The sequence below is a fragment of the Mastacembelus armatus genome, chromosome 18, assembly GCF_900324485.2.
Source record: "Mastacembelus armatus chromosome 18, fMasArm1.2, whole genome shotgun sequence".
Taxonomy (NCBI): Eukaryota; Metazoa; Chordata; class Actinopteri; order Synbranchiformes; family Mastacembelidae; genus Mastacembelus; species Mastacembelus armatus.
In genome coordinates this window covers 1,463,671-1,489,090 of record NC_046650.1, presented here as the reverse complement: position 1 = coordinate 1,489,090, position 25,420 = coordinate 1,463,671, and the positions used below count along the sequence as shown (strand labels likewise).

At 41.9% G+C, this 25,420-nt stretch overlaps 1 protein-coding gene across 2 annotated transcripts; it reads left to right on the top strand.

Moving 5' to 3' along the window:
* The first annotated feature begins 9,119 nt into the window (after positions 1-9,119).
* On the top strand, positions 9,120-25,337 carry LOC113145662 (tyrosine-protein kinase receptor TYRO3). 2 transcript variants are annotated; one of them, XM_026332655.2, is made up of 15 exons: positions 9,120-9,310; positions 9,446-9,507; positions 9,969-10,587; positions 11,866-12,021; positions 12,202-12,534; positions 12,893-13,085; positions 15,539-15,630; positions 16,256-16,369; positions 20,804-20,884; positions 20,967-21,059; positions 22,954-23,027; positions 23,453-23,562; positions 23,961-24,120; positions 24,277-24,413; positions 24,999-25,337. In XM_026332655.2, the coding sequence occupies exons 1-15, from the start codon at positions 9,205-9,207 to the stop codon at positions 25,315-25,317; spliced, it is 2,649 nt and encodes an 882-aa protein (XP_026188440.1). In that variant the 5' UTR covers positions 9,120-9,204; the 3' UTR covers positions 25,318-25,337. The 2 variants fall into 2 exon arrangements, with proteins under 2 accessions (XP_026188440.1, XP_026188431.1); XM_026332646.2 differs by having other exon boundaries at positions 9,121-9,310; positions 22,906-23,027.
* Positions 25,338-25,420: the final 83 nt, after the last annotated feature.

Here is a 25,420-nt window from a genome sequence, read left to right as displayed (position 1 = left end):
TGTACAGGGTGAACAGAATCGGTCCTAGCACAGAGCCTTGTGGAATTCCATAACTAACTTTTGTTCGTGTGGAAGGTTCATCATGGACATGAACAAACTGGAATCTGTCCGATAAATAGGATTGGAACCATTTTAACGCTGTTCCTCTGATACCAGTCACATGCTCCAGTCTCTGTAATAAGATGTTGTGGTCGATAGTGTCGAATGCAGCACTAAGGTCTAGGAGGACAAGTATAGAAACAAGTCCATTATCTGAGGCTAAGAGAAGATCGTTGGTAACTTTTAACAGTGCTGTTTCTGTACTATGATGTGCTCTAAATCCTGATTGAAAATCTTCAAATAGTTCATTCCTGTGTAAGTGGTCTGAAAGCTGCTTAGCAACAGCTTTTTCTAGGATTTTAGAAATAAATGGCAGGTTGGATATTGGTCTATAATTAGCCAAGACTCCTGGATCAAGACTAGGCTTTTTGAGTAAGGGTTTGATTACTGCAGTCTTAAAGGCCTGTGGTACGTAGCCTGATACTAGAGATAAATTTACCAAGTCTAATAAAGATGAGTTCATTAATGGCAGGATGTCTTTAAGCAGTCTAGTCGGGATGGGGTCTAAGAGACACGATGATTTCGATGAAGCAACTACTGATGTAAATTCAGAGAGATCTATGGGAGAGAAGCAGTCTAAACATAACTGATTCAAGAGCTACTGTAGTAGAAGATTCATTTATTGCAGGTATAGGAAGCATCTGCTGAATTTTATCTCTAATAGTTGTGATTTTATTTGTAAAGAAACTCATAAATTCATCACTGCTGAGAGCTAAGGGAACACTGGGCTCAACAGAGCTGTGACTTTTTGTCAGCTTGGCTACAGTGCTGAAAAGAAACCTGGGATTGTTCTTATTTTCTTCTATTAGTGATGAATAGTATGCAGTTTTGGCTTTATGGAGAGCTTTTTTATATGTTAGTAGACTGTTTTTCCAGGCTAGAAAAAATTCCTCTAAGTTTGTGGAACGCCACTTCCTTTCCAGCCTTCGTGATGCCTGCTTTAAGGTACGAATATGTAAATTATACCATGGGGCTAATCTCCTCTGATTCACTAACTTCTTTTTCAGAGGGGCCACAGTATCAAGCATTTCACGCAGTGAGGCTATAGCACTGTCAACAATATGATCAATTTGGTAGGGAGTGGGATTGAAGCAGCTGCCCTCCACTATGTTTATACTTGTCATAGATGTAAATAAAGATGGAATCATTTTCTTAAATTTATTAACAGCCTTGTCAGATAAACATCTGCTGTAGTGGAATTTTCATGTGACTTAAAACATCAAACTCCTCTGCAGCTTGGACAGCATTCAATGCCACAGCCCTTTTAACTTTCAGGTCATGGAAGTTAAAGTTAAAGTTGATGAACATTGTCAGGATTAACAGGCCACACACTCTCAAGTTGAATGAGAAACTGGGGACCTGACACCTATGTCACATTTTTCAGAAATGCATCCACTTTCAAACTTATGGAGGCCACATCAGCTGGATTGAGTGCAGTGTCTATATATTTCCATTAAGAAGACTGAAACCCTGAGAATTTCTGAGACTCGGTTGGCAACAAAGACTTTGAACCTGAAGGTCTCATTCCAGATGTCAGGACTCTGGGATTAGGAAGGTCCTCCGGGAAGTTATTATTTGTTGAACACTGCCCCCTGCTGACCTTAGGTTGTTCAGTAAACTGACCTAATCAGTTGATTCTTTACACCTGTCCACTGCACTTCTTAAGAAGACCCATGACAGTGTGCTCTTCGCCATATTGTGGTTAACGATCATGTTGACGCTCTCCAGCCACGTGACAGAACTCGTATTCGAAACTTCCATGAACTTGCCTATGAGCCTGATATGCTGTTTTCTCTGCTTTCACCAGTGTACGTGTGTTTTCAGAAACCTGCCCTGGACCTGCATGAATAGTTTGACAAGGAAAGACAGCTCCACTTTTACTCAGTAAGATTACCGCAACCTTTCTGTGGATACCACCACGAGACCAGAGGAGGAGATAAGTGAACTTTGGTAATTGTTTTTTCCCTAAGTGGATACTAGAAAGAGGATTAAATTCTTTGACGTCGAGTAATGAACATTAAGGAGTAAGCAACATTAGTACCCGACTCAGTAAAAAGAAAGACTGATAACAGTAGAGTTGTTCTGTTTGAATTTAAGGCTTTATTATCTACTGTTGTGGTTGATGAACAAGAAAGGAACTTTCTGGATTGTTGCGACGAAGGACCTGAGAATAAGACCTGAGATATTAACATATATGCTTTCCTGGAATACATCCGTTTCAGGAGCAGTTGTCTGTGACTGACGATTACTCTTGCTGCCAGGGAACTTAGAGAACAGCCTAGGCAATCAGTGAAATAAGACATACTTATTCTCTGCCCAAACTCTGTCCCTAACTAATTTTCTAACGGTTTTATTTTAGATCCATTTGGCGTTCATCCAGACCTTCCACCAGATCCATCCTCAGTATTCAAAAAACATTAATCGACCTCTACCTCACTCGTTGTCAGGGGTTTCTTGAGCTCTGAGTAAATTTTGGGTAAAGTTTAACACCAGATGTATTTAAGTATGGATACACTGTCGGTCCAAAACACAGAAACCTGAAGATCCATGTGTAACTCTCTCCCAAACAAGACATCAAGGCTTCATTTGAGGGACTGTAACAGATTTAAGTGGAGCCACTCTAGCCTTCCCCATGACAAAAACCGTGTACTTGAGTGTGCATTGTACGGCAGCAGGTCAATCAGAACCCCATAGCTTCCAAAAACTGGTGCAGCTGTGCCCTGGTTGTTTCTCCAAAGTCAGACCTGAATCCTCTAGTGGGACTCTAACCTGGTGAAACATGGATTCAACATCTGCCATGATCACCACTCTCTTTCCTGAACTGGGTTACCACTACAATCAACAAACTGGTGAGATCTGGTCCTTGTAGAAGCTGAGCATTATTAACATATGTTCCTTTGAAACTCACTCCACAATCAAAGACAACTCTGATCTTCCCTTTTGTTGGATGGTAAAGACCATGGTATGGGATGTACCAGACTTTGCCGTCACAGCGAGCCAGCTCCTCCTCAGGCACCCTTTCAGCATATCCTTCAGTGAGCAGGTCGTTCATGAAGGCAACACTGCTTGACCTTTAAGTTCCTTAAAGGTAAATTAATCTGGTAATGACCATTCGCCTGGCTTTGCTGAGTTTGTGTCCAACTCACACTTTTGATCCTCTTTTGACATTCCAGATTGTTCCTCCACACTGCATTCAGGGAAATCTGTTTTGAACTGATGCTGCCTAGGTTGTGCCAAATTCACAAGTGAGATGCTGTTTCTAGTGCTTCCTCATTTTCTCCTTTTAGAGGTCCATTCACAGTCCAGCCCAGCATTGTCCTGATGGTTTAAGGTCCACCACTAACACTGCGAATGACATCCAATGGTTCCAAAGCCTTAGAAACATTTGTCCCAATCAGCAGCTCAATATCTGCATATATCTCAGGCAGATGCACAGATCTCAAATGAGTCTATCCTTGAAGATCCCTCTCTTAGAATATTCCTCCTGTGAACAGACTTACGCTCCTGAGTGTAAGTCTTGGGCAGTTCACAAAAGTTATCACCTTCTAAACCACCAACCTCCAGTCCTCCATGTGGCTTCTTGCAACTTTCTCTTGGCCCATGGTCTGCAAGAGAATGTGTCATCTCTTTCCTGTGAGGTCTAGCTTGCCCAGCCGTGCCTCTGTGCAAAATATTGCTGTACTTCCTTGGTCCAGGAAAAGCATAGGTGGTAATGATCTTGCTGATCTTCTTGGACTTAACCTTCACAGGAACAATGGGGAGTTTGCAATCATTATCACCAGCTCACTGGATACCAAGGTGCTGTCCACTCTGCTTTCATTTCTGTTTGACTGGCATTCTTTTCCTTTTCCTTCGAAGGAATGTGAAATATGCTTGGATGATGGATACAACAGGAAATCCATTTTCTACAATTTTTGTTGATGTGTCCAATACACAAACAGATGAAAGATTTTAAAGATCTCAAAGATTTTTTTATTTATTGTCAATTTCTCTATATGTGTGGGACATACAAAGGAATCAAAAAGCTGTTTTTGCTCTCACATCGGTATTGAACATGTAATAAAATTAGACAGCAGCAGTATGCAAAATATGAAAGGTGCCTGGGAAACAGCAACATTGAACTGTACACTGGAATGGAGCATAATGGTGCAAATGACTGCAAAGGAGTGTTTTTGCTCTTTGGTAGCCCTGTTTAGATGGAAGATGCTGACAGCTTTTTACAATATGTCTTGACTGACCCCTAGGGTACTGTTCTAGGAAGTACAAGCAGTCACTGAAATTGTTAGTTTTATCTTCAACACAATTTTCAAAGGCTTGCAGGAATGATTTAAAATGCAGTGGGCCACCATCAAACACATATAAGCAGAGCAGATGCTGAATTTTACTGAACAAAGCAGTGATTTCATTTTGGTGCTGCATGATGTTTAAAATGTCAACAGTAGAATGAGATTGATTAATTGTATTATGATGAGCATTATTGAGTCACTTGTGCTTGTTTACTTTGGCTTTGAGGGACATACATGCCTGGTGGTTGTAATATGCCGAAGCATTTTGGCTTGACGCTGACAACGTGACGGTTCAAAGGAGGTTCAGAGTTACTAGATGTGGGCACAAAATGGTCAGCACGTGGATTTAGTTCATATAGCCTTTGTGCTTTTGGCCTTTGTGCTTTTGCCCTTTCCAAATAAGAATTCATTCCATCTGATATTTTAGAGCCACACTTTGAGTTTAACTCCAAAACCTCAAGCTTTGCATTAATCTCTTTCAGTTCAGCCTCCAGTGCCAGTTGTTCCTTTTCCCTCCTTAATTTCTCCTTTCTCCTTAGTTCCTCCTGTTCCAACTTTATTTGTTCCTCCTGTGCCTCCAAAAGGTGTTTCTGTTTAAATGTAGCCACATGCTCTATTAATGCTGCTTTTTCAACTTGCACTTTGATTTTAGAAGAGGCAATATATGACATGTTAGACAGTTTAGAGCCAACATTAGAATGTTCTTTGGGACAAATATTTGAAGCGCTGTCCTTAGGCCATATATCATCACCGGAGATAATTTGATTTTCAGGAGGATTATCAGCATTTGGGAGTTCATATGAATGTTCAACGTTAGACAACCAGCTCTTTACATCCACGAAGTTGAAGAATGTCGTCTCCTTTTCATCAAAATATTTACTCTTTTTTTGCATTTCATCCTTAGGTAAACCCAGTGACATAAACGACTCATGATGTTGCTTAGCTTCCTCAAAACATTTTATCATTTGATCCAGGAGAGATTTCGCAGTATAAACATTGTCCATAGATTGCATTAAAGTACACAGTTTCATTCATTTACCTTTTGGCTTGTTTACATTTCATTGATCTCTTTTCCTGACAGGTTTGCACAAAAAACATCATGCCTTTAGCTCTATAGCTTATGCGCCGTTTTGTGGAAAGTGCAATCTGTGTGTCACTTGCGGCTTTAAATGCCTTGTCTGACATTGTGTTGGCAGTGCTGTTTTAAAGTATTTTCTGAGCGACAGGAAGCCAGTGCAGAGATCTGAGAACAGGAGTAATGTGGTTCTACTTCCTGGTTCTGATCAGGACCCGAGCAGCATCGTTCTGAATGTACTGCAGCTGCCTTACAGCTTGTTTGAGAGCCCTGTGAGCAGGCCACTGCAACAAGATCTGTAGTTTGGGAGATGCACTGACCCAGTCATCTAGTCACTATACTTCTAGTCACTAAACTTTGGCCCCTGTCAGAGCTACTCAGATCCTTACACTTTTTACTGCTTCCAACACATCAACTTCGGGGACTAAATGTTCACCTGCTGCTTAATATACCCAACAAGCTGGCAGGTGCCACAGTAACAAGATAATCAGTGTTATTCACTTTATCTGTCAGTGTCATAATGTTATGGCTGATCAGTGTATTTACTAAAGCAAAACATTGTAATTCTGAATATATAAGGGACCTTATCTTTTCAACCTTCCCCACCCTTCCCCCTGCTCAAGGGCATTTAATCCCTGGCATGGTATTTAATTCACAACAATGTCCAATAATTTATATACTGCAGCTTACATGTTTCATGTTTGATCCTTTGCAAAGTGATATTTTTAAATAAGAAGTGAATTGAAATAAAAAGCACAATATTTCCTCTTGGAATATAGACCATGGAAGCACAATCACCATAACATTTGATAACTGAATATTTCATTCCAGCACCAGACTTCCCTTTTCTGGCATCAGGATTTTCACCAGATGCTGGAGCCTAGGTGCAGGAATTCTGATGTTGATTGGTGATATGGTCTGGCTCACAGAGAGCATTCCTCATGATGTGTGATCAGGGTTCTGTGGTCAGTACATCTGCTGCAGGACTCCTGGTTCTTCTTGTCTCTGTAAATCGTTCCTTATAACTCTAGCTAAATGTCTTGGCTACAGTCACTGAAAAAAACAGTTTAACAAATATCAGTTCTAACTGCTATAACAACAGTTTAGAGGATAACAATGCTTTCCAGTGACCAAGGGCTGTATCTGGAGCATCACTACTATCTATTAGTAAAATACCATGGGGTATTCCAGAATGCAGGTTAAACAAACTTGACCCTGAAGTTTGAGTTGACTAACCTTGATTAACCTTTTTGGTTTCAGAACAGCTGAGAGTTCAGAGTTAGATTAACCAAGTCTGAGCTGATTAACTGGGATGGGCTGGTAAAGGCTGGGATGAGAATCAGCACTTCCAAGTCCGAGGCCATGGTTCTCAACCGGAAAAAGGTGACTTGCCATCTCCAGGCCAGGGGAGAGATCCTGCCTCAGGTGAAGGAGTTTAAGTATCTTGGGATCTTGTTCACAAGTGAGGGAAGGATGGAACGCGAGATTGACAGATGGATTGGTGCATTGGCAGCAGCAATGCGGTCGGTGTACCGGTCCGTCATGGTGAAGGAGAAGCTGAGCTGAAAGGCAAAGCTCTCGATTTACCGGTCAATCTACGTTCCTACCCTCACCTATGGTCATGACCATAGGTCATAGGATACAAACAGATGAAATGAGCTTCCTTCGCAGGGTGGCTGGGCACTCCCTTAGAGATAGGGTGAGGACCTAGGTCACCCGGGAGGAGCTTGGAGTAGAGCGCTGCTCCTCCACATCAAGAGTTGAGGTAGCTCGGGCATCTGTTCTGGATGCCTCCAGGGCGCTTCTCTGGGGAGGTGTTCCAGACATGTCCCACTGAGAGGAGGCCCCCGGAGAAGACCCAGGACATGCTGGCGGGACTATGTCTCTTGGCTGGCCTGGGAACGCCTCAGTATCCCCCTGGAAGAGCTGAAGGAAGTGTCCAGGGAAAAAGAAGTCTGGGTATCCCTGCTTGGGCTACTGCCCCCGTGACCTGGCCCGGATAAGTGGAAGAAGATGGATGGATGGATGGATGAATTACCTGTGTGCACAAGGACTGTAAAAAGCCAACATCAATTGAGCTCAGATACAACAGTTCACCATGGCAAAAAACGTCTACATTCTTCACACAACTGGACAAGAAAATCTTATGGGAAATGAAAAATCATTAAATTTTTCAATTTTCAATCTTCTGTTTTAAGATCTACTGGTGACCTGTCCAGGGTGAAACCCTGCCTTTCACCCAAAGAGAGCTGGTATAGGCTCCAGCAGATCCCTGTGACCCTGATTAGGAATAAGCGGGTATAGATAATGGATGGATGGATGTGTCACCCTGTCATGATCCATGTGTGGAATTCCTGTCCTGGACTTTTATTGTGAAGGATAATGCAGGATCCAGCTTTTCTGTTTGTTTTACCTTGACCTGATTTTGATTTGTTTCACCTGTGTCTTGTTTTGCCCTCTTAGTTATATACCCCCTTTCTCCCACAGTCACTTGCCAAGGTCGTTAGTCAAGACTTAGTCAAACACAGTCAAATATGTTCAGACATTGCCAGCTTTGTCTAACCCTGCCAGGATTTTTCCCCTTTGGATTTTGTTTACGGATCACCTTGTTTTGTTAAGCAGCCCTTTTTCTCTCTGTGTGTATTTTCTAAGTTGCCTCATCGTGTCTTATGTTCGTGTCTTGTGCTCTGTCCCTCTGAGTCTGTGTTCGTGTATCAGTGTCGCCTGATGTGTCCCTAAGTGTGTGACCCAGGCTGTATGTCCTGTTTCTCCAAGTTCTGTGTTCATGTTGCCTGATGTGTCCCCGAGTGTGTGTGTGACCCAGGTTTTATGCTTTGTCCCTCTGAGTGCGTTTTCGTGTTTCTGTTACTCTGGTCTGTCCCCAAAAGCGTGTGTGACCCAGACAGTTGTTTCCTGTCCCGTGTCATGTTCATGTTTCTCTGTTAATCAGGTCTGTCCCCGAAAGCATGTGTGACCCAGACCTTCGTACCGTGTCCCCTTCGTTCCTGTTGTTTTGTCCTTTGTTCCTGTTTCACCAAGTCCTAAGCCTTTGTCCCTTGTTTTGTTCTCACCGAGTCCTAAGCCTGTGTTCCTTGTTTGATTTTCTTAATAAAGTCAGCCCCTGCACTGAGTACCAGAGTACTTGGTCCTTTTAAAAATACATCCACCCACAAAAGCAAAAATTCCTGAGTCAGCATATCTAAAGAAAGAAATGACAAAGAGGAAATAACAAGTCTTGCCCAATGCTTGAATCAACAAAAAAGACCAAAACTAAATTGGACACAACAATTAGACTTACTGCAAATCACATTTTATGATAAAAATACACAATATTCAGCACAGTTAAAGCAGCATTAGCTGATATTTTTGGTGACTGGACAAAGGATATACATGTCTGCTGTCATATTTAGGAGTACAGTACATCTAGTATTTGAAATTATTTGCTGTACTTTTATTTTATTCTATTACATTATTATGGCTATATTCTGGAGTATGTTGATTTATTGTGTTTTTAAAGAGGCAGTAGAATGTGGGCCTACAATAAATACAAGAACTCAGTAGGTCCCAATAGCCTAGACATACTCTCCAGTGGAGGAAGGCAGCTTCCTCAGTTTAATTACGACATTCCTCTGAGCTAAATGATAAGGAGATATAAACACAGCCACCACTCAGAGTTGCTGACTAGCAGGCTGCAAGGAGGAACTGACAGCTCTGGATTCTGAGGACTTCTAGCAAGCAGAAAATATGTCAATTTGTAACAATGCAGTGTGTTCTGTATGGACTACTTTAATCCTGTCCTGGTTCTGGATACAGAAAGCTGGCTGTGACACTGGATATCAAGCAGAGGAGGGTAGGTTTTCAAGTGCAAGTCTATACCAGTCTGCATTCCAGTGGACCAGGTTTGACAGGAAGTGTTCCAGGAAAAGTGGAAATGGCCAGGGTAGTCCAGCAGTGTAACAATATTGATGTTCTCTCCTCTCGTCAGTGGAGATCTTCCATTCTGACAATCACGAGAGACTGGGGTGGACGTCTGACCCTCAAAGTGAGGTAGGCTTTGTTCTGAGTGACAGGATTGCTGTGATGGAACACACACATGTTCTCAACCCTTTTAAAAGGGCACTCTGTCAACCATAATATGGATTTTAGAAGGTGAAGAGGTGAAGCTGCTTGTAGCTCATATTTTGGGTAAAAATGTATGACTTTAGTGACAAGATAATTGTTGAAATGACATTCACATATAATTCAACAATAACAGTAAACCAGGCTTTCAATTCAAATGAAATAGATATCATGACTGGCTGATATTAAGTATAAAGATGGATTACCAATTGTGAAAACTGGGCAACTACCCAGGCACCACTGTGGGGCCCAGGAATATCCAGGTTTTGATAATTTGATTTATTGAAAATGTATTTGTTAATATTGTATACTTTACAAAGTTCATGTTCCTGTACTTACACCATGTGGCTTTTCACTGGTGTAATTTAGCTTCTTTTCTGCCATTCCAGTGGAATGAAATTCAGCTCAGACTTGGTACAGAGAGTCCTGTGCCTGTGCTTCAGGCTTGTGGAAAAAGAGTAACAAGAACTATTTTAAGCCAGTGGATGACACGTAAAAAAGCCCACACTCTACTGATGGATATTGCATTTGCCCAGGAAGATGAGCCAACTGGTCAGCTCAGCCCAATACAAGTTTACCTCTTTGACACAGACATACCCATCACAAAAGTTCAGAATAGCTGGACAGTGCTTGAGCTCCAGACGACCAAGCCCCTCCCTGGCACAGTCCCTCTGAACCAAATATCCAGCTACCTTAACCGCCGTCAGGCTCTGATGCTGGGCTCAGTCAGCCACAAAGGCTTCCAGATTGCCTTCTCCTACTCAGAAAATTGTGTGCTATTAACATCCATCAGGCTGTATTACAGGAGATGCACTGACATTGTGGAGCATCTGGCCTTGTTTAACTGGACAGGGGCTGGGTCCAAGCCTCTGACAGGTTCCTGTGTAAAGGGAGCTGTGGAAGTTTCTCCACCTGTTAGAGAGTGCTATTTGGATGGAGTATGGGGTCCAATGCATGGGTTATGTACCTGCAAACCTGGGCATCAAGTCATGGATGATTCCTGCCAAGGTATGGAGACCTGACAGTTATTTCACATATGTACTTACCATATTATCTTTTTAAATAACCAAGGAAGCATTACATACACAGAACTCAGTGTTTAAAGTTGTGATTTATGACTGAAAATCTGAAAACCTTTTTTCTAAAATCTTGGATTAATCATAGATATGTTCATGTGGCACAAATCATCCACTTTGTTATGCATCAGCTAACAGCGTAACAAAGCAGGTGGGCGGTGGGGGGTGGCAGGAGTAGTACAGTTTGTTTTTAATGCACATGTGCACAAACACATAGTTCTGCCTTCTGTCTTATCACATCTAATTCTTCCTTTGTTTATTATTTGTTATTTTTATTTTTGTCATATTTTATTGCAGGCTGTTACTGAAATACAACATAGAGTGCAAGTCAGAGGGAAAAAATAATGTAATGTCTCTGGATGTGCTTGGTCCATACTGGCAGCTGGATGAAGCAGTTCTATAATCACATGCTTGCAGAACAAGACATCCCATATAATGTATTTAAAGATATGCCCCCCAAAAAACAAAACAAAACGGACAGAAAACCAAACCAAACGAAAAAAGAGGAAACACCACATGCTTTGACTTTGACTTGATTTAAATTCAGGGTCATTGTTCTATCTACAACATAAATAAAACTGAGCTCAGCATGGAATCATAGTACAATCAAATTTGCTGACATGGTGAAAGCGGTGTTGAGATATGGAATAACTCCTGGTTGCACTTTCCTTCTAAGGGTTGGAGAGCGCTCTCCAGAGTTCTTTCTTGTTTTGTGACAAGTCAGCTGCTGGTGCACATACTTTGTATTCCGTGACTCATGACTTTCATGTCCTCTTTCCTATGGTCCTGTTCCTTCCGACTTTTACCTCACTGCTTTTATTAGATTTTTGACTTTTCTTATGCATTGCTCAACAGATTGCCACATTTCATGTTTCTTGCTAATGGACTATTTCACCATTTACCTTCATTGTTCACACCCCACTACCACACAGGAGCTTTTATTGCTCCAACAACAAACTGTTTATCTAAAAACATCATTGCCAGCTGTTATGTTAGTATTGTACTCACTCAATTATTGATTTCATGATTGGGATCAGTAATCATATATCAGTTGTTCTTCCAAGAGAAATCAGCATCAGTCATTTTGGCAATAACAACATAATGTACACTCTATCTGCTGTTTATCTTTTAAGACACTTGACCAAAGTGTTGGACTGATGAACAAACACACCAACTCTGCCAGACCCTTCCACTATTTCTTTTTCCTCAGCATGTAAGATAGGCTACTACAAACCAGCCAATGAGAGTGGAGGATGTCAGCGGTGCCCATCAAATACCTGGACACATGAGGAGGGATCAGAGAGGTGTGACTGTCTGCAGGGTTTCAGCCGCCTGCCAACAGACCCCAATAACCTTGGCTGCACCAGTAAGACACTGAATGGGTTTGGAAATCAACAAGTGTCATAATTTAAAAGATGCTATAAGCACATAAAAAAACGAAACAATTAACTATACATTTAATTTACATTTTTTCTCCATAGCTTTGGCAAGATTGGATTCCATTTTACTGATCTTAGGCATGGTTGTGCTTCTTTGTACTCCACAGAGCCACCTTCTGCCCCTGTGAATCTAACAGCCCATCATGTTAATGACTCAGTGCTGAAAGTGACGTGGGATCCACCTCATGATTGGGGAGGCAGGCAGGAAGTGATGTATCGCATTGAGTGTGAAAGAGAAGCAGAGACTGGTGGTCAGTGGGAGGCATGTGGGAACAATGTGGTGTTTCTGCCAGACTCATCAGCTCTGACAAGCACATCAGTCAGTATCATGGGACTAAACCCACAGCAAAACTACAGGCTGTCACTGCAGGCCTGGAATGGCATATCCAGCCTACAGGTGGAGCTACATTCATCCATTGCCACGGTTACTATTCACAGATGTATGTAAGCATGCCCAGATATTTCACTACATTAGATACATCTCTTTAGTAGGAAATAGCTTGTGCAATGGAAAATACACATAAAAGATTTCAGGTTCAGAGAATTCATTTATGAGCTCAGTGACAGTTTCCGTTCTATCTTTATCTTATTTAAAGCATGTCTATATAAATGCTGAATATAACTTCCATTTTGAAGTAAAAAGTCAAATGCATAGCCAATAAATTATACCTTTTGTTTTTTAAATGTTAAGGTTTTATGAGGAATGCATAACAAAACCAGGAAGTGCATTGCTAAAATTAATAAATTATCAGGATTAGCTTTAATATCTGAGCTACATGAATCACTTTTTTCTTACAGGGAAAGTTCCCAGTGTGGGGATCACTGTGACCCTGGACTTAAACATCTCAAAGCAGGCGATAACTCCAGCTCCTCAGCACCAAAGTAGCTTGTCTATATGGCTGACAGTTATTATTTTATGTGTTAGCCTGCTGCTGATGGCTGTAATCACCTTTGCTGTGTGTATGCTGCGCCGAAACTACAGTAAACTTGGGTAAAATGACTGGGCATTTCTGTTTGGCCTAATCATTTCTTCGCTATTCTTTCTCTATTCATTTAATTTTGGTGTGTGGTGATTTTAATATTTATGTCTGTTGTGCAATGAGTCACCTAGCCAGCAAATTCAAAGCTTTATTGGAGTTTCCTGATTTGGTGTCAGGCTATATTAGATACAGTGGGTACAGAAAGTATTCAGACCCCTTTAAATTTTTCACTCTTTGTGTCATTGCAGCCATTTGCCAAAATCAAAAAAGTTAATTTTATTTCTCATTAATGTACACTCAGCACCCCATCTTGACAGAAAAAAAACAGAAATGTAGAAATTTTTGCAAATTTATTAAAAAAGAAACTGAAATATCACATGGTCATACGTATTCAGACCCTGTGCTCAGTATTGAGTAGAAGCACCCTTTTGAGCTAGTACAGCCATAAGTCGTCTTGGGAATGATGCAACAAGTTTTTCACACCTGGATTTGGGGATCCTCTGCCATTCTTCCTTGCAGATCCTCTCCAGTTCTGTCAGGTTGGATGGTGAACGTTGGTGGACAGCCATTTTCAGGTCTCTCCAGAGATGCTCAATTGGGTGTAGGTCAGGGCTCTGGCTGGGCCAGTCAAGAACGGTCACAGAGTTGTTCTGAAGCCACTCCTTTGTTATTTTAGCTGTGTGCTTAGGGTCATTGTCCTGTTGAAAGGTGAACCTTCGGCCCAGTCTGAGGTCCTGAGCACTCTGGAAGAGGTTTTCTTCCAGGATATCTCTGTACTTGGCCGCATTCATCTTTCCTTCAATTGCAACCAGTCGTCCTGTCCCTGCAGCTGAAAAACACCCCCACAACATGATGCTCCCACCACCATGTTTCACTGTAGGGATTGTATTGGGCAGGTGATGAGCAGTGCCTGGTTATCTCCACACATACCGCTTAGAATTAACGCCAAAAAGTTCAATCTTGGTCTCATCAGACCAGAGAATCTTATTTCTCATAGTCTGGGAGTCCTTCATGTGTTTTTTGGCAAACTCTATGTGGGCTTTCATGTGTCTTGCACTGAGGAGAGGCTTCCATCGGGCCACTCTGCCATAAAGCCCCGACTGGTGGAGGGCTGCAGTGATAGTTGACTTTGTGGAACTTTCTCCCATCTCCCTACTGCATCTCTGGAGCTCAGCCACAGTGATCTTTGGGTTCTTCTTTACCTCTCTCACCAAGGCTCTTCTCCCACGATTGCTCAGTTTGGCTGGACGGCCAGGTCTAGGAAGGGTTCTGGTCGTCCCAAACTTTTTCCATTTGAGGATTATGGGGGCCACTCTGCTCTTAGGAACCTTGAGTGCTGCAGAAATTCTTTTGTAACCTTGGCCAGATCTGTGCCTTGCCACAATTCTGTCTCTGAGCTCCTTGGACAGTTCCTTCGACCTCATGATTCTCATTTGCTCTGACATGCACTGTGAGCTGTAAGGTCTTATATAGACAGGTGTGTGCCTTTCCTAATCAAGTCCAATCAGTTTAAATTAAACACAGCTGGACTCCAATGAAGGAGCAGAACCATCCCAAGAAGGATCAGAAGAAATGGACAGCATGTGAGTTAAATATGAGTGTCACTACAAAGGGTCTGAATACTTATGACCATGTGATATTTCAGTTTTTCTTTTTTAATAAATTTGCAAAAATTTCTACATTTCTGTTTTTTTCTGTCAAGATGGGGTGCTGAGTGTACATTAATGAGAAATAAAATGAACTTTTTTGATTTTGGTAAATGGCTGCAATGACACAAAGAGTGAAAAATTTAAAGGGGTCTGAATACTTTCCGTACCCACTGTATGTTTGCTCATTCAAAGACTTAAGCAGAAGAAAAAATGTTTTAAATGTTTTTTATCTGACATAATTAGATATGTGGCCATTTTCCTAGAGTTCTTTCATTCAGTTGATAATTTTTGATTATTTTCCTCCTGTATCCCTTCCTTTTTTATTTTGGAGATGGTCAGTGCACTAAACCTTCCAATCAGCCTTTGGATTTTATTCCTGCTCTTTTTTCTGGCTTTAGAACTTTTGTCTTTGAATTTGAACTTTCTGTTCAGACTCTCTTCTTTGAATTAGTCCAAAGAAAGGGATGTCATTGCTCCTGCTGAGAAATATCAGAGAAAGAACTCACAGATACCAGAAATTTAAAACAGCAAATATAAACTGTTCGACCAAACATTACTTTATCTGGCCACGCATTTTTATGTACTAATAGTTTTTTGACATTATTTAGTTTGCTATTATAATCACTATTGCAATGCCTGATTGAGTTTTAGAACATTTATATTTATTTTCCAATGATTGGAAGCTTATTTATATATTCACATTTGTTCCATGTGTCTGAGTGCTCAAACACATTAGAAATATAAGGAGATGATGACTGAAGTTTTTAATTGAATACATTTAATTGAATAATTATGAACATTATTCATTCCAATAGATCTGACCAAGAAGTAGAGCTTTTGCCATTGAATGTTGAATGTTCCTACCGACATCCACAGCTGGTAGAGGTTGCACCCCAGCAGCCCAACAGTAAGTGCCATATTCCTGGACAGCAATAGGACTTTTTCATTTCATTATATCTGATTTTTTTTTAGTGGTTTTGCAGAGGAACACCCAGGGTCAATCAATACCTGCCTGGAGCTGAAAGTACATTGCACATTGGATGAGCTCTTGCTTTCCTGATTAATTTTTTGTTGTCGTACTGGTTCTCAGATACTGTAGGCAGACACTCACATGTGCCCATAAAGAGGTCAACAGAAATGGATAACATTATGTCCAGTAGAAGTATTAGTAAAACATTTTTAACTATTCCATTTTCACACTATAGTCAAAATTCACTGAGCTGATTAAAAAAACTGCTTTGCTTGAGATTGATTTTCAGATACAGAACAGGTTCCTCTGGATGAGATTTTATAAGTTGGCTGAAAAAAACGTGAGCAATTGTAACTACAATTACTACTGGGGTGTGGGGTATGTGTTTGTGGTCATTTTGAAAAACGTCATGAGCACAATTGCTTAGCAAACATGTAGGCAGTATCCTAACCTATACAGTATATTTATGACTTCCCTTTAAATCTATACAGCACTTAATGCACACTACTCCTCATTTTATTCTATCTGAAAAGTGAATCATTTGATTTCCTTTATGTTTCAGTGGTTGAAGGGGTGGCCGAGCTGTTGGAAGGGCTCAGTGGCAATCTGTTGAGCAGTCTGAAGGATGTCCTGGTAGAGAGAAACAGCCTGACCCTGGGCAAGGAGCTTGGCAAAGGTCAGTTTATAATTAATTATCCTGTTAGGCCACATGACACAGCTGCATGCAAAGTTTGCAAACATTACCCAATGTGGAATACAGTGGATTACTAGTTCCCAAGTGATGGGATGAGGCCCAAAAATGAGCTGTGAGTCCACTCTGAACGGAATGCAAATGAATTGCAAGCAGGCTGCAAGCTTTTCAAAAAAGGAGAAACACTGTATTTTGAGGTCTGAATGTCTGAGTGCACCCTGTGATGGACTGGTGACCTGTCCAGGGTGTACCCCTGCCTTTCACCCGAGAGAGAGCTGGGATAGGCTCCAGCAGATCCCCGTGACCCTGGCTTACAGGAAAAAGCGGGTATAGAAGATGGATGGGTGGATGTCTGAGTACTGCCTCACAGAGAAGATGGCAATATGTGAATGGATGGCCCAGCACAGGAGGAGCAGCTCCTCAGGACCACAGTCAGCTGTGCATCTCCATTTAAAGGAAACAGGACACTCATTTAAAGACAGTGATGTACACATCTTGGACAGAGAAGATAGGTGGTTTGAGAGAGGGATCAGAGAAGCTATTTATAGCCATCCATTCTCTATACCCGCTTATTTCTAACCAGGGTCACTGGGATCTGCTGGAGCCTGTCCCAGCTCAGAGAAGTTATATATGTTCAAGTAGAAAAAGAAGAAGAAGAAGTACTTTATTAATCCCCAAGGGGAAATTCAGTTGTTGCAGCAGTTATTAAATTTGAGATTATTTAAATTATATTGATTAATTGTAATTAATAAAGTAATAAAGTAATTAACTAATTATTTATTTGGGGGGGTTTGTGTGTGTGTGTGTGTGTATGTGTGCGTACATGCATGTGTGTGTGTGTGTGTGTGTGCGCGCGCGCGCACGTTATTGTTTTTTTTGAGGAATTATAGAGTCTTATGGCAATGGACACAAAAGACTTCCTGAATCTTTCAGTCTTGGCTTTAGGGGGAATTAGTCTGTGGCTGAATGAACTTCCCATTCGCCACAGTTCTTCATGAAGTGGGTGGGCAGAATTGTTCAGTATGGAGTTTATTTTGTCCACCATCCTCCTCTCTGCCACAGCCTCCAGACTGTCCAGTTCCAGTCCAACAACAGATTTTGCCTTCCTGATCAACTTATTTAGTCCGTTGGCCTCACCAGCCTTGATGCCACCTCCCCAGCACACAACTGCAAAGAACAGTGCACACACACTACACACTGATAGAATGTCTTCAGTAGCTTGTTGCACACACCAAAAGAACAGTCTCCTGAGGAAGAACAGTCTGCTCAGTCCTTTCTTGAAGAGTGCATCTGTATTGTTTGACCAGTCCAGTTTGTTGTTAATGTGGACTCCAAGGTATTTGTAGGAGTCCACAATCTCTACTTCGTCTCCAAGGATGGAGACAGGGACTGGGGTCTTCCTGTTCCTCCTAGAGTCCACCACCAGTTCTCTGGTTTTCTTGATATTGAGCTTTAGACAGTTGTTGTTACACCAATCAACAAAGCTTTTTATCAAATGTCTGTATTCCTCATTGTTATTATTGTTGATGCATCCAATGACTGAAGAGTCATCAGAGAACTTTTGGAGGTGACAGGTTCCTGAGTTGTAGCGGAAGGAATGGTGCTAGTACAGTTCTTTGAGGTGCACCGGTGCTGCTCATCACCACATCAGATATGCAGCCATCTAAGCGAACAAACCGTGGCCGCCCAGTGAGGTAGTCTTTGATCCACTTCACCATATCTGTGGGAACTTCCATATCCTGCATCTTTGCACTTAGCAGGTGGGGCTGAATAGTGTTGAAAGCACTTGAAAAGTCAAAAAACATGACTCTCACAATGTTGCCCTGCCTCTCCAGATGGGAGTATGCTCTGTGCATTAAGAAGATGATGGCATCTTCCACTCCGATGTGTTCTTGATATGCAAACTGCAGGGGGTCCAGAAATTCAGACACTTGGGACCTCAGGTGTTGCAGGACCAGTCTCTCAAACACTTTCATGACATGTGATGTTAGCGCTACTGGTCTGAAGTCACTAAGGGTACTGGGACGAGTTCTTTTTGGTAATGGGACAATACAGGAAGTTTTCCATAACTTAGGCACCTTTTTGAGCCTCAGAGAAAGGTTGAAAAGTTTCTGAAAAACCTCTGCAAGCTGTCCAGCACACACCTTAAGTATTCTGGGACTGATCTCATCTGGTCCTTTTGCTTTGTTGGCCCTTAGTTTAGCTAGTTCCTTCCTCACCTGTTCTGTGGCAAAGGCTGGGCCTGTGTATTGGGTTGATGAGGAGTCAGATGGTGAGGACATGGGAGGAGTTATTGGAGGTGAGGTATACTTTAATGTTGTATGGCTGCTGATAGAGGAGATGGCATCAGTGGGCAATGGGGAGGCAGCATTGGCAGAGATGTTGGGTGGGGGGGATGTGAAGAGACCCCAAGGCATCAGCTAAGATGGTGTAGGGAGGAGGGATGGTGTGTGAGGACGATGGATCAGAGTAAGAAGCAGAGGTGGTGTCAAATCTATTAAAGAACAGGTTAAATTCATTAGCAAACTTTGAGTCTCCTTCCACAGCAGTGTGTAACTTCTTATAACCAGTCATTATTTTCATCCCATTCCGCACCTCTTTGATATTGTTCTGTCTCAACTTGTGCTCTACTCTGTCTCTATAGAGCTGCTTTGCCTCCCTCAGCTTCCTCTTGAGTTCCTTCTGTGCGGCTCGGAGTTCCTCCTTGTCTCTTGCCGTGAACGCCCTGTTCTTCTTGTTGAGGAGGCCTTTAATGTCCTTATTTATCCATGGCTTATTATTGGGGAAACAACAAACTTTTTTGGATGGAACAATATTGTCCTCACAGAAGTGGATGTAATCTGTGATGCAGTGAGAGATGCCTTCGATGTCCTCACCATGAGCATCCATGAAAAGATCCCAGTTTGTAACCCTGAAGCACTCCTGCAGGGCCTCCTCAGCATCCTTTGACCAAACTTTCACATACCTCTTGGTAGCAGACTGTTGTCTTACTACAGGCTTGTATGTTGGTACTAAATATATTAAGTTGTGGTCTGATCCACCAAGTGGGGGTAGGGCTGAACAGCTGTATGCCTCTTTCACATTGGCATAAAGGAGATCAAGAATCTTATTTTCTCGTGTTGCACAGTCCACATACTGTTTGAAGTTGGTCAGAGTTCCCGAAATACTGACATGGTTAAAATCCCCATTAATTAGTATAAGGGCACTGGGGTGTTTTGTCTGGAGACCAGCAACAACTGTGTGGATGATGTCACATGCACTCTGTGCTGCAGCTGATGGAGGAATGTAAACAGTCACAACAATGGCGTGTGAAAACTCACGGGGCAGGTAGTATGGCCTCAGTCCAACCACCAACAGCTCAATGTCTGGAGTACAGATACAGTCTTTCACCAGAGTTGCACCATTTGGACTTAACAAAAACTGCGAGACCACCTCCTCTTTTCTTGCCGCTCTGTTTGCCTCTGTCTGCTCACACTAGAGAGAACCCAGGCAGTTCAAGCGAGGTGTCCGGTATATTTTTATTCAGCCAGGTCTCGGTGAAGCAAAGCAAGCTACACTCTCGCTGGCTGCTAGCTAAAGCTGTAAGTTCATCCACTTTGTTGCAGAGTGACCTCACATTCCCCATAATAATTTTTGGGAGAAATGGTTTAAATCTCCTACGTTTTTCTCGATGCTTCACTCCTGCTCTGCAGCCCCTCCTACGCCTCCTCAGGTCTTGGGGGATTTCAGGTTTTATACCAAGAAGCAGTTTTGTTCCCTTGAGAGCTAGTAGTTGCTCTCTTGTATAGATGCCGTTGCCACAGAAACATATACTTTCTGATGCAGTTTCCATAATCTCCATATGTCTCTCCACAGGAATTAGAAAAACCCAACTCGTCCACTTTCATCCGTTATCAGAGAGAAAGCATAGATCAAAGCATAAAAACCCTCCGTTAACAGGGATCGAGGGCTCAGACATAACTTGTCTTCAATCTACCAGGCTGCCTTTTCATCTACTCCCAGGAAATTAAGGAACTCTTCATGTCTTTCAGGGTAGACACACTTGACACCTAGTTTGTGGATCAGAGGGGTCACATGAGTCGATCATTAGACCCTCTTCTATTGTTCACCTAACGAGCCTATTCAGGCCAAGTGTGAAGTGAAACTAACATGGAGGATACATTGAGATCTCTAATCAACTTCCCTCAGGCTGAAGAATGAGTGGTGAGATGTCCAGTTGCCATGAATCGAGCATCTAAATAACTTTACCTAGATGACTGGGAGTCTTTACAGACTATGAATGAGTGAATAATTCCTCACACAGTCTTTGACTAATCCACCAATATTAACTTTTCAATTATCAGCCGACGATAAATAGGCCATGGTTGTTTTATGTGTGGTTTTGGTGACTATTATTCAACTTTTATTGCTCTTCTACAGGAGAGTTTGGCTCTGTCTATGAAGGGATCTTTACAGCAGAGGAAGGAATGGACATCAGAGTGGCTGTCAAGACCATGCGAAGTGTGTATAAAATGACAACCCATACTTTAACAGAACTCTACTCCTTTGTTTTTGTAAAAAAAAATTTCTGTTGCACATATAGTTGGAATCCACACCAAAGAAGACTTGCATGATTTTCTGAGAGAGGCTGAGATCATGAAGAACTTTGATCATGAAAATGTGGCCAGACTACTTGGTAAGATATATCACCTAATCCACTATTAAGATACCTAACTTTGCAGTGTTTTCTACTAAACTGTCACACTCCAGTAGAACAGACTGAGGTGAGGTGAGATGAGATAAACCTTATTATTATGGAAGGGAATTTGAGCTATACTGCTGATTCCCAGTTGGCATTCAGTGTGTGATTTAAATCAACATTTACAATTTTGGTTGGGTGATGATCATATATTGTTATGATGGGAGATTTATGGTTCCTGTGTAGGGACTTTTATTTTGATCTCTGATTTCCGTGTCACCTATGTTAGTCATAGGTAGCTTTATGTTCCACTTACCTTGATTAATTTCACTTGCCTTCTATTAGTTATGGTCTTTTGTATATCTACCTCCTCCTATCCTTTGTTCTTTGTCAGAGGATTGACTATGTCACTGAAGGATAGAATTTGTTTGTATGCCGAGTGGCAGAGTTTCGTGAGTCTGGTCCCCACGCTGAGTGGCGGAGTTAATTAGTTTTTGTTTTGATGCCGAGTGGCGGAGTTGCCTTGACGGCAGTTACAGTGCTTTGTTTCAGAGAGTGTTCTCTATTGTGCCTGAGCCTGGTGAGTCCAGGAAAAACAAAAAGTGTGTCCTGCATTAGGGTCCTGCGCCTCTCCTTCAGCTCCACACCACCGTAACATATGTGTAACCACATAAAAATTATACTGAATCTGCAAAAATTTAAAAAATCAAAACTTCTTAACATATATTTTTTACCTAACAGCAAATCAGTTTTCTGACCTACTGCTTGTTCCACTTAATCATTTAGATTACAGTGTAGTATATCAATGTAGCAGAAGCATACAAGGCATAGGCTTACCCCCACCTGGGCCTGTCTGACCATCTCTCAAGTCTGCTACACCCACGGTATACCCCACAAAATAAAACTTCTGGGTCCATTGTAAGGACTGTAAGATCATGGCCTGATGATGCCATCCCCAGGCTCCAGGACTACTTCTCCTCCACAGGTCTCTCCTTTGGATGTATACACCTTATCCCCTCTGGATTACATCAATTACAGTGTGGACAATGTGACATCCTGGAAGCAGAGCTGTGTGTTTCCTAATAAAATACCCTGGATGACATATGTGGTCCAACTGCTAATTAGAACCAGGGATGTAGCATTTAAATCACAACATATAGCACTGCCAGGAGAGGCCTTAAATCTGCCAAAATGCAGTATAAACGGCGGATTGAGGCCCATATGCTGGATCAAGTGCTGAAGGACTGTTTGGCTGAATTGACGGAGGTCTTTACCACCATCTTCAACTTGTTGCTATCGATGTCATGGGTGCCAGCATGCTTCTAAAAGACCACGAGTTCCTATTGCTAAAAGGTCAAACATCACCTGTTTAAATGACTACAGGCCGGTCGCACTCTCCCCCATACCTGCTACATGCTTGGAGTAGTTGATGATTAAGCGCATCAAGGATGCCATGCCACCTACAACTGGACCATCACCAATTTGCATATAGAGCAAACAGGTTGGCAAACATGTCTCATCCACAATGAGCATTAACACTGGGGCCCCCCAGGGTTCAAATCACATCATAAAATTTGTCGAAGACACCCCAGAACTAGGATGCACTTTATTACATCATTCCACTTGTGGTGCTATGCCTGTGGAGAATATGTATGCCAAATCTTGCCAGCCTAATTTTGCACGTTTTACTTATACTAATAAGTAACAATAACGTGTATCTATCTACAGTAAATTTGACACAATTTGTGTCTGCTCCTGGGGTCGCTGACTTTTTACACCGCCTCAGGTTAACCTTCTACTGCAGCTACAGCAACCTTGTGAAGCATGTATGTTTGTCTTGCAGGGGTGACTTTACAGAGACAGCACGATTCTCCTCTTCCTGTTCCTCTAGTTATTCTGCCCTACATGAAACACGGAGACCTGCGCCGCTTCCTTATTGCTACACGCTATGGTGACATTCCTATGGTAAGATGCAGTGAGCACTTGCATTTACACACCTGTAGTTGGTGCTTATTATTGTATGCACATCAGCACATGCTTTGTCACAGACACTACTTGAACACTTTTGAATTAATGACTTAATCCAGGGACTATTGGTTTTAGATTTGTTCACTCCTTCATGATCAACTTTTATTAAACTATTAGTACAACTATAGACATTGTAGCTTTGTCACTTTTTTTCTGATTCATTCATATCTGTAAAACTTCTGGCCATGTTATGGAATTGATATTAAAGATCCACAGGAACAATCCAAGTGAGTCAGTTTTACAATGTCCATTTGAAATTTGATTACATTTACCTGCTGCTTTTTCTGGATTTCATATGCAAATCCTGATTCAGTATTGGCCAATAAATTAATTTTAAAAAATCGTTCCCCTTTTTTTTCGAGTTTGTGCCTCAACAGAGTCTTTTGCACTTCATGATTGACATTGCTGCTGGAATGGACTATCTGAGTCTGCAGGGGTTTCTGCACAGGGACTTGGCTGCACGCAACTGCATGTGAGTCCATCAGAGGGAGACAGAGGAAGAAAAATTAGAGCTGACTTGACAGGGCTTGAAAGCAAGGCTTCCTTGTTCATATCTGACTGTGCCTCTGTCCTCAGTTATTGGTGTGCAGCTATGGCTTGTTTCATGGAAGGAAACTGCTTGAAGTTTCAATGACACATACAGAAGTCCTCAAGCATGTGCGCATGTGTTGGGACAAAATATAGTGTGTTCTTCTTCTTTGATCTCAGTCTGTAAAGCATTACCTTACCTGTGATGTTAGACAAATGCATTATCCATCCATCCATCCATCCATCCATCCATTATCTATACCCGCTCATTCCTATTTAGGGTTATGGGGATCTGTTGGAGCCTCAAATGCACTATTTAAAAGTTTTTTCTTTTCTCTGTAGGCTGGGTGATGACCTTAGGGTGTGTGTGGCTGACTTTGGCCTGAGCAAGAAAATATACAGCAGCACCTATTATCGTCAGAAAGTAGTGATCCGTGTACCAATCAAGTGGATGGCAATAGAGAGCCTGTCTGAGTCTGTCTACACTTCCAAAAGTGATGTGGTAAGTTCATTCTTCTGTGAAATCACTACCTTCTCATGGAGACAGGTTTCAAAGAAGACACTGGATTCTGATTTCTTGATTATGCCATTTACTCAAAGTCTGAATTTGTGTACTGAATATGTAGAACTATGATTTCTTGTACCCTTGTCCTCTCAGTGGTCATTTGGGGTGACCATGTGGGAGATTGTTTCCCGGGGGAGAACTCCTTATCCTGGAGTCCAGAACCATGAGCTGCTGGATCTGCTGCTGTCTGGACATAGGCTCAAAGCACCTGAGGATTGTGACCAAAAGCTGTGAGTTCTTGTGCTCCCTGTTTGATGGTGATCAACAATGTTATTTTTCTTCAGGTAGCAGTTTTAGGTTTGTTCAGAAAATACTGTATGTCTCTGAGACTCCTTCCTCCATCCCAGTACAGTGAAACAGCAACATCTCTTTTCAGAAACAGTTACCTTGGGCAATCCACAGAACAAAATGTTTATATTTCATGGAAGTGCAATAGGAAGGCTGTTGATACATTAATTTGATTCCAATCAAATTACATTTCTTGTGATATTTTAATGAGGTGTTACCAGTGACAGAAAGATGTCATGGTCCAGTATTTATAACTATTTTATGACAACCTCTAATTTTTTTATTTCTGTGTTAAACATTGACCAGCTATACCAGCTTCTTTAGAATTTGCATAGTTATTGTAATGTTCTGCAAATTCAAATCTTGCCTGCCTAATTTCTGAAAATGAAAAGCTGGACACTGTACAATCACCCTTTCAGATCTCTCAAAATATCCAGCTAAATAATTTAATAACTCCATAATAAAATCACTACCTTCGCTCAGTCTTAACTTCTGCCTCTCCTTCCTCCATCTCAATCCAAACACAGTTATGAAGTCATGCAGAGCTGCTGGCATGAGGAGCCAAACCGGAGGCCTGGCTTTGGAGAATTGGGTGAGACACTGAAAGGACTTTTGTCTGAGCTGCCGGTTCTGGAGGCAAGCCAGGAAGCCAGCTACATCAACCAGGGCCTGGAGGTTGCTGCTGCTGCTGCTGCAGGTGCCTCCGTGGAGCCACAGACCGACTCTGGGGCAGGAGGGGTAAATTTCTACCTTCCTGCTCCTAGGGGTGCTGCTGCAGCCAGAGATGAGGATGTGGAAGCAGAGGATGGCTACCTTATGTGTATGACTCACTCGGAATGCAGATAATAATCACTAAATAATTAACAAAATTTGGAAATTAAGTTTGTTTCTGTCAACGTGCCTTCTCTTGCTGTTTATAATAAACTACAAATCCCAGCATTGCTGTTAT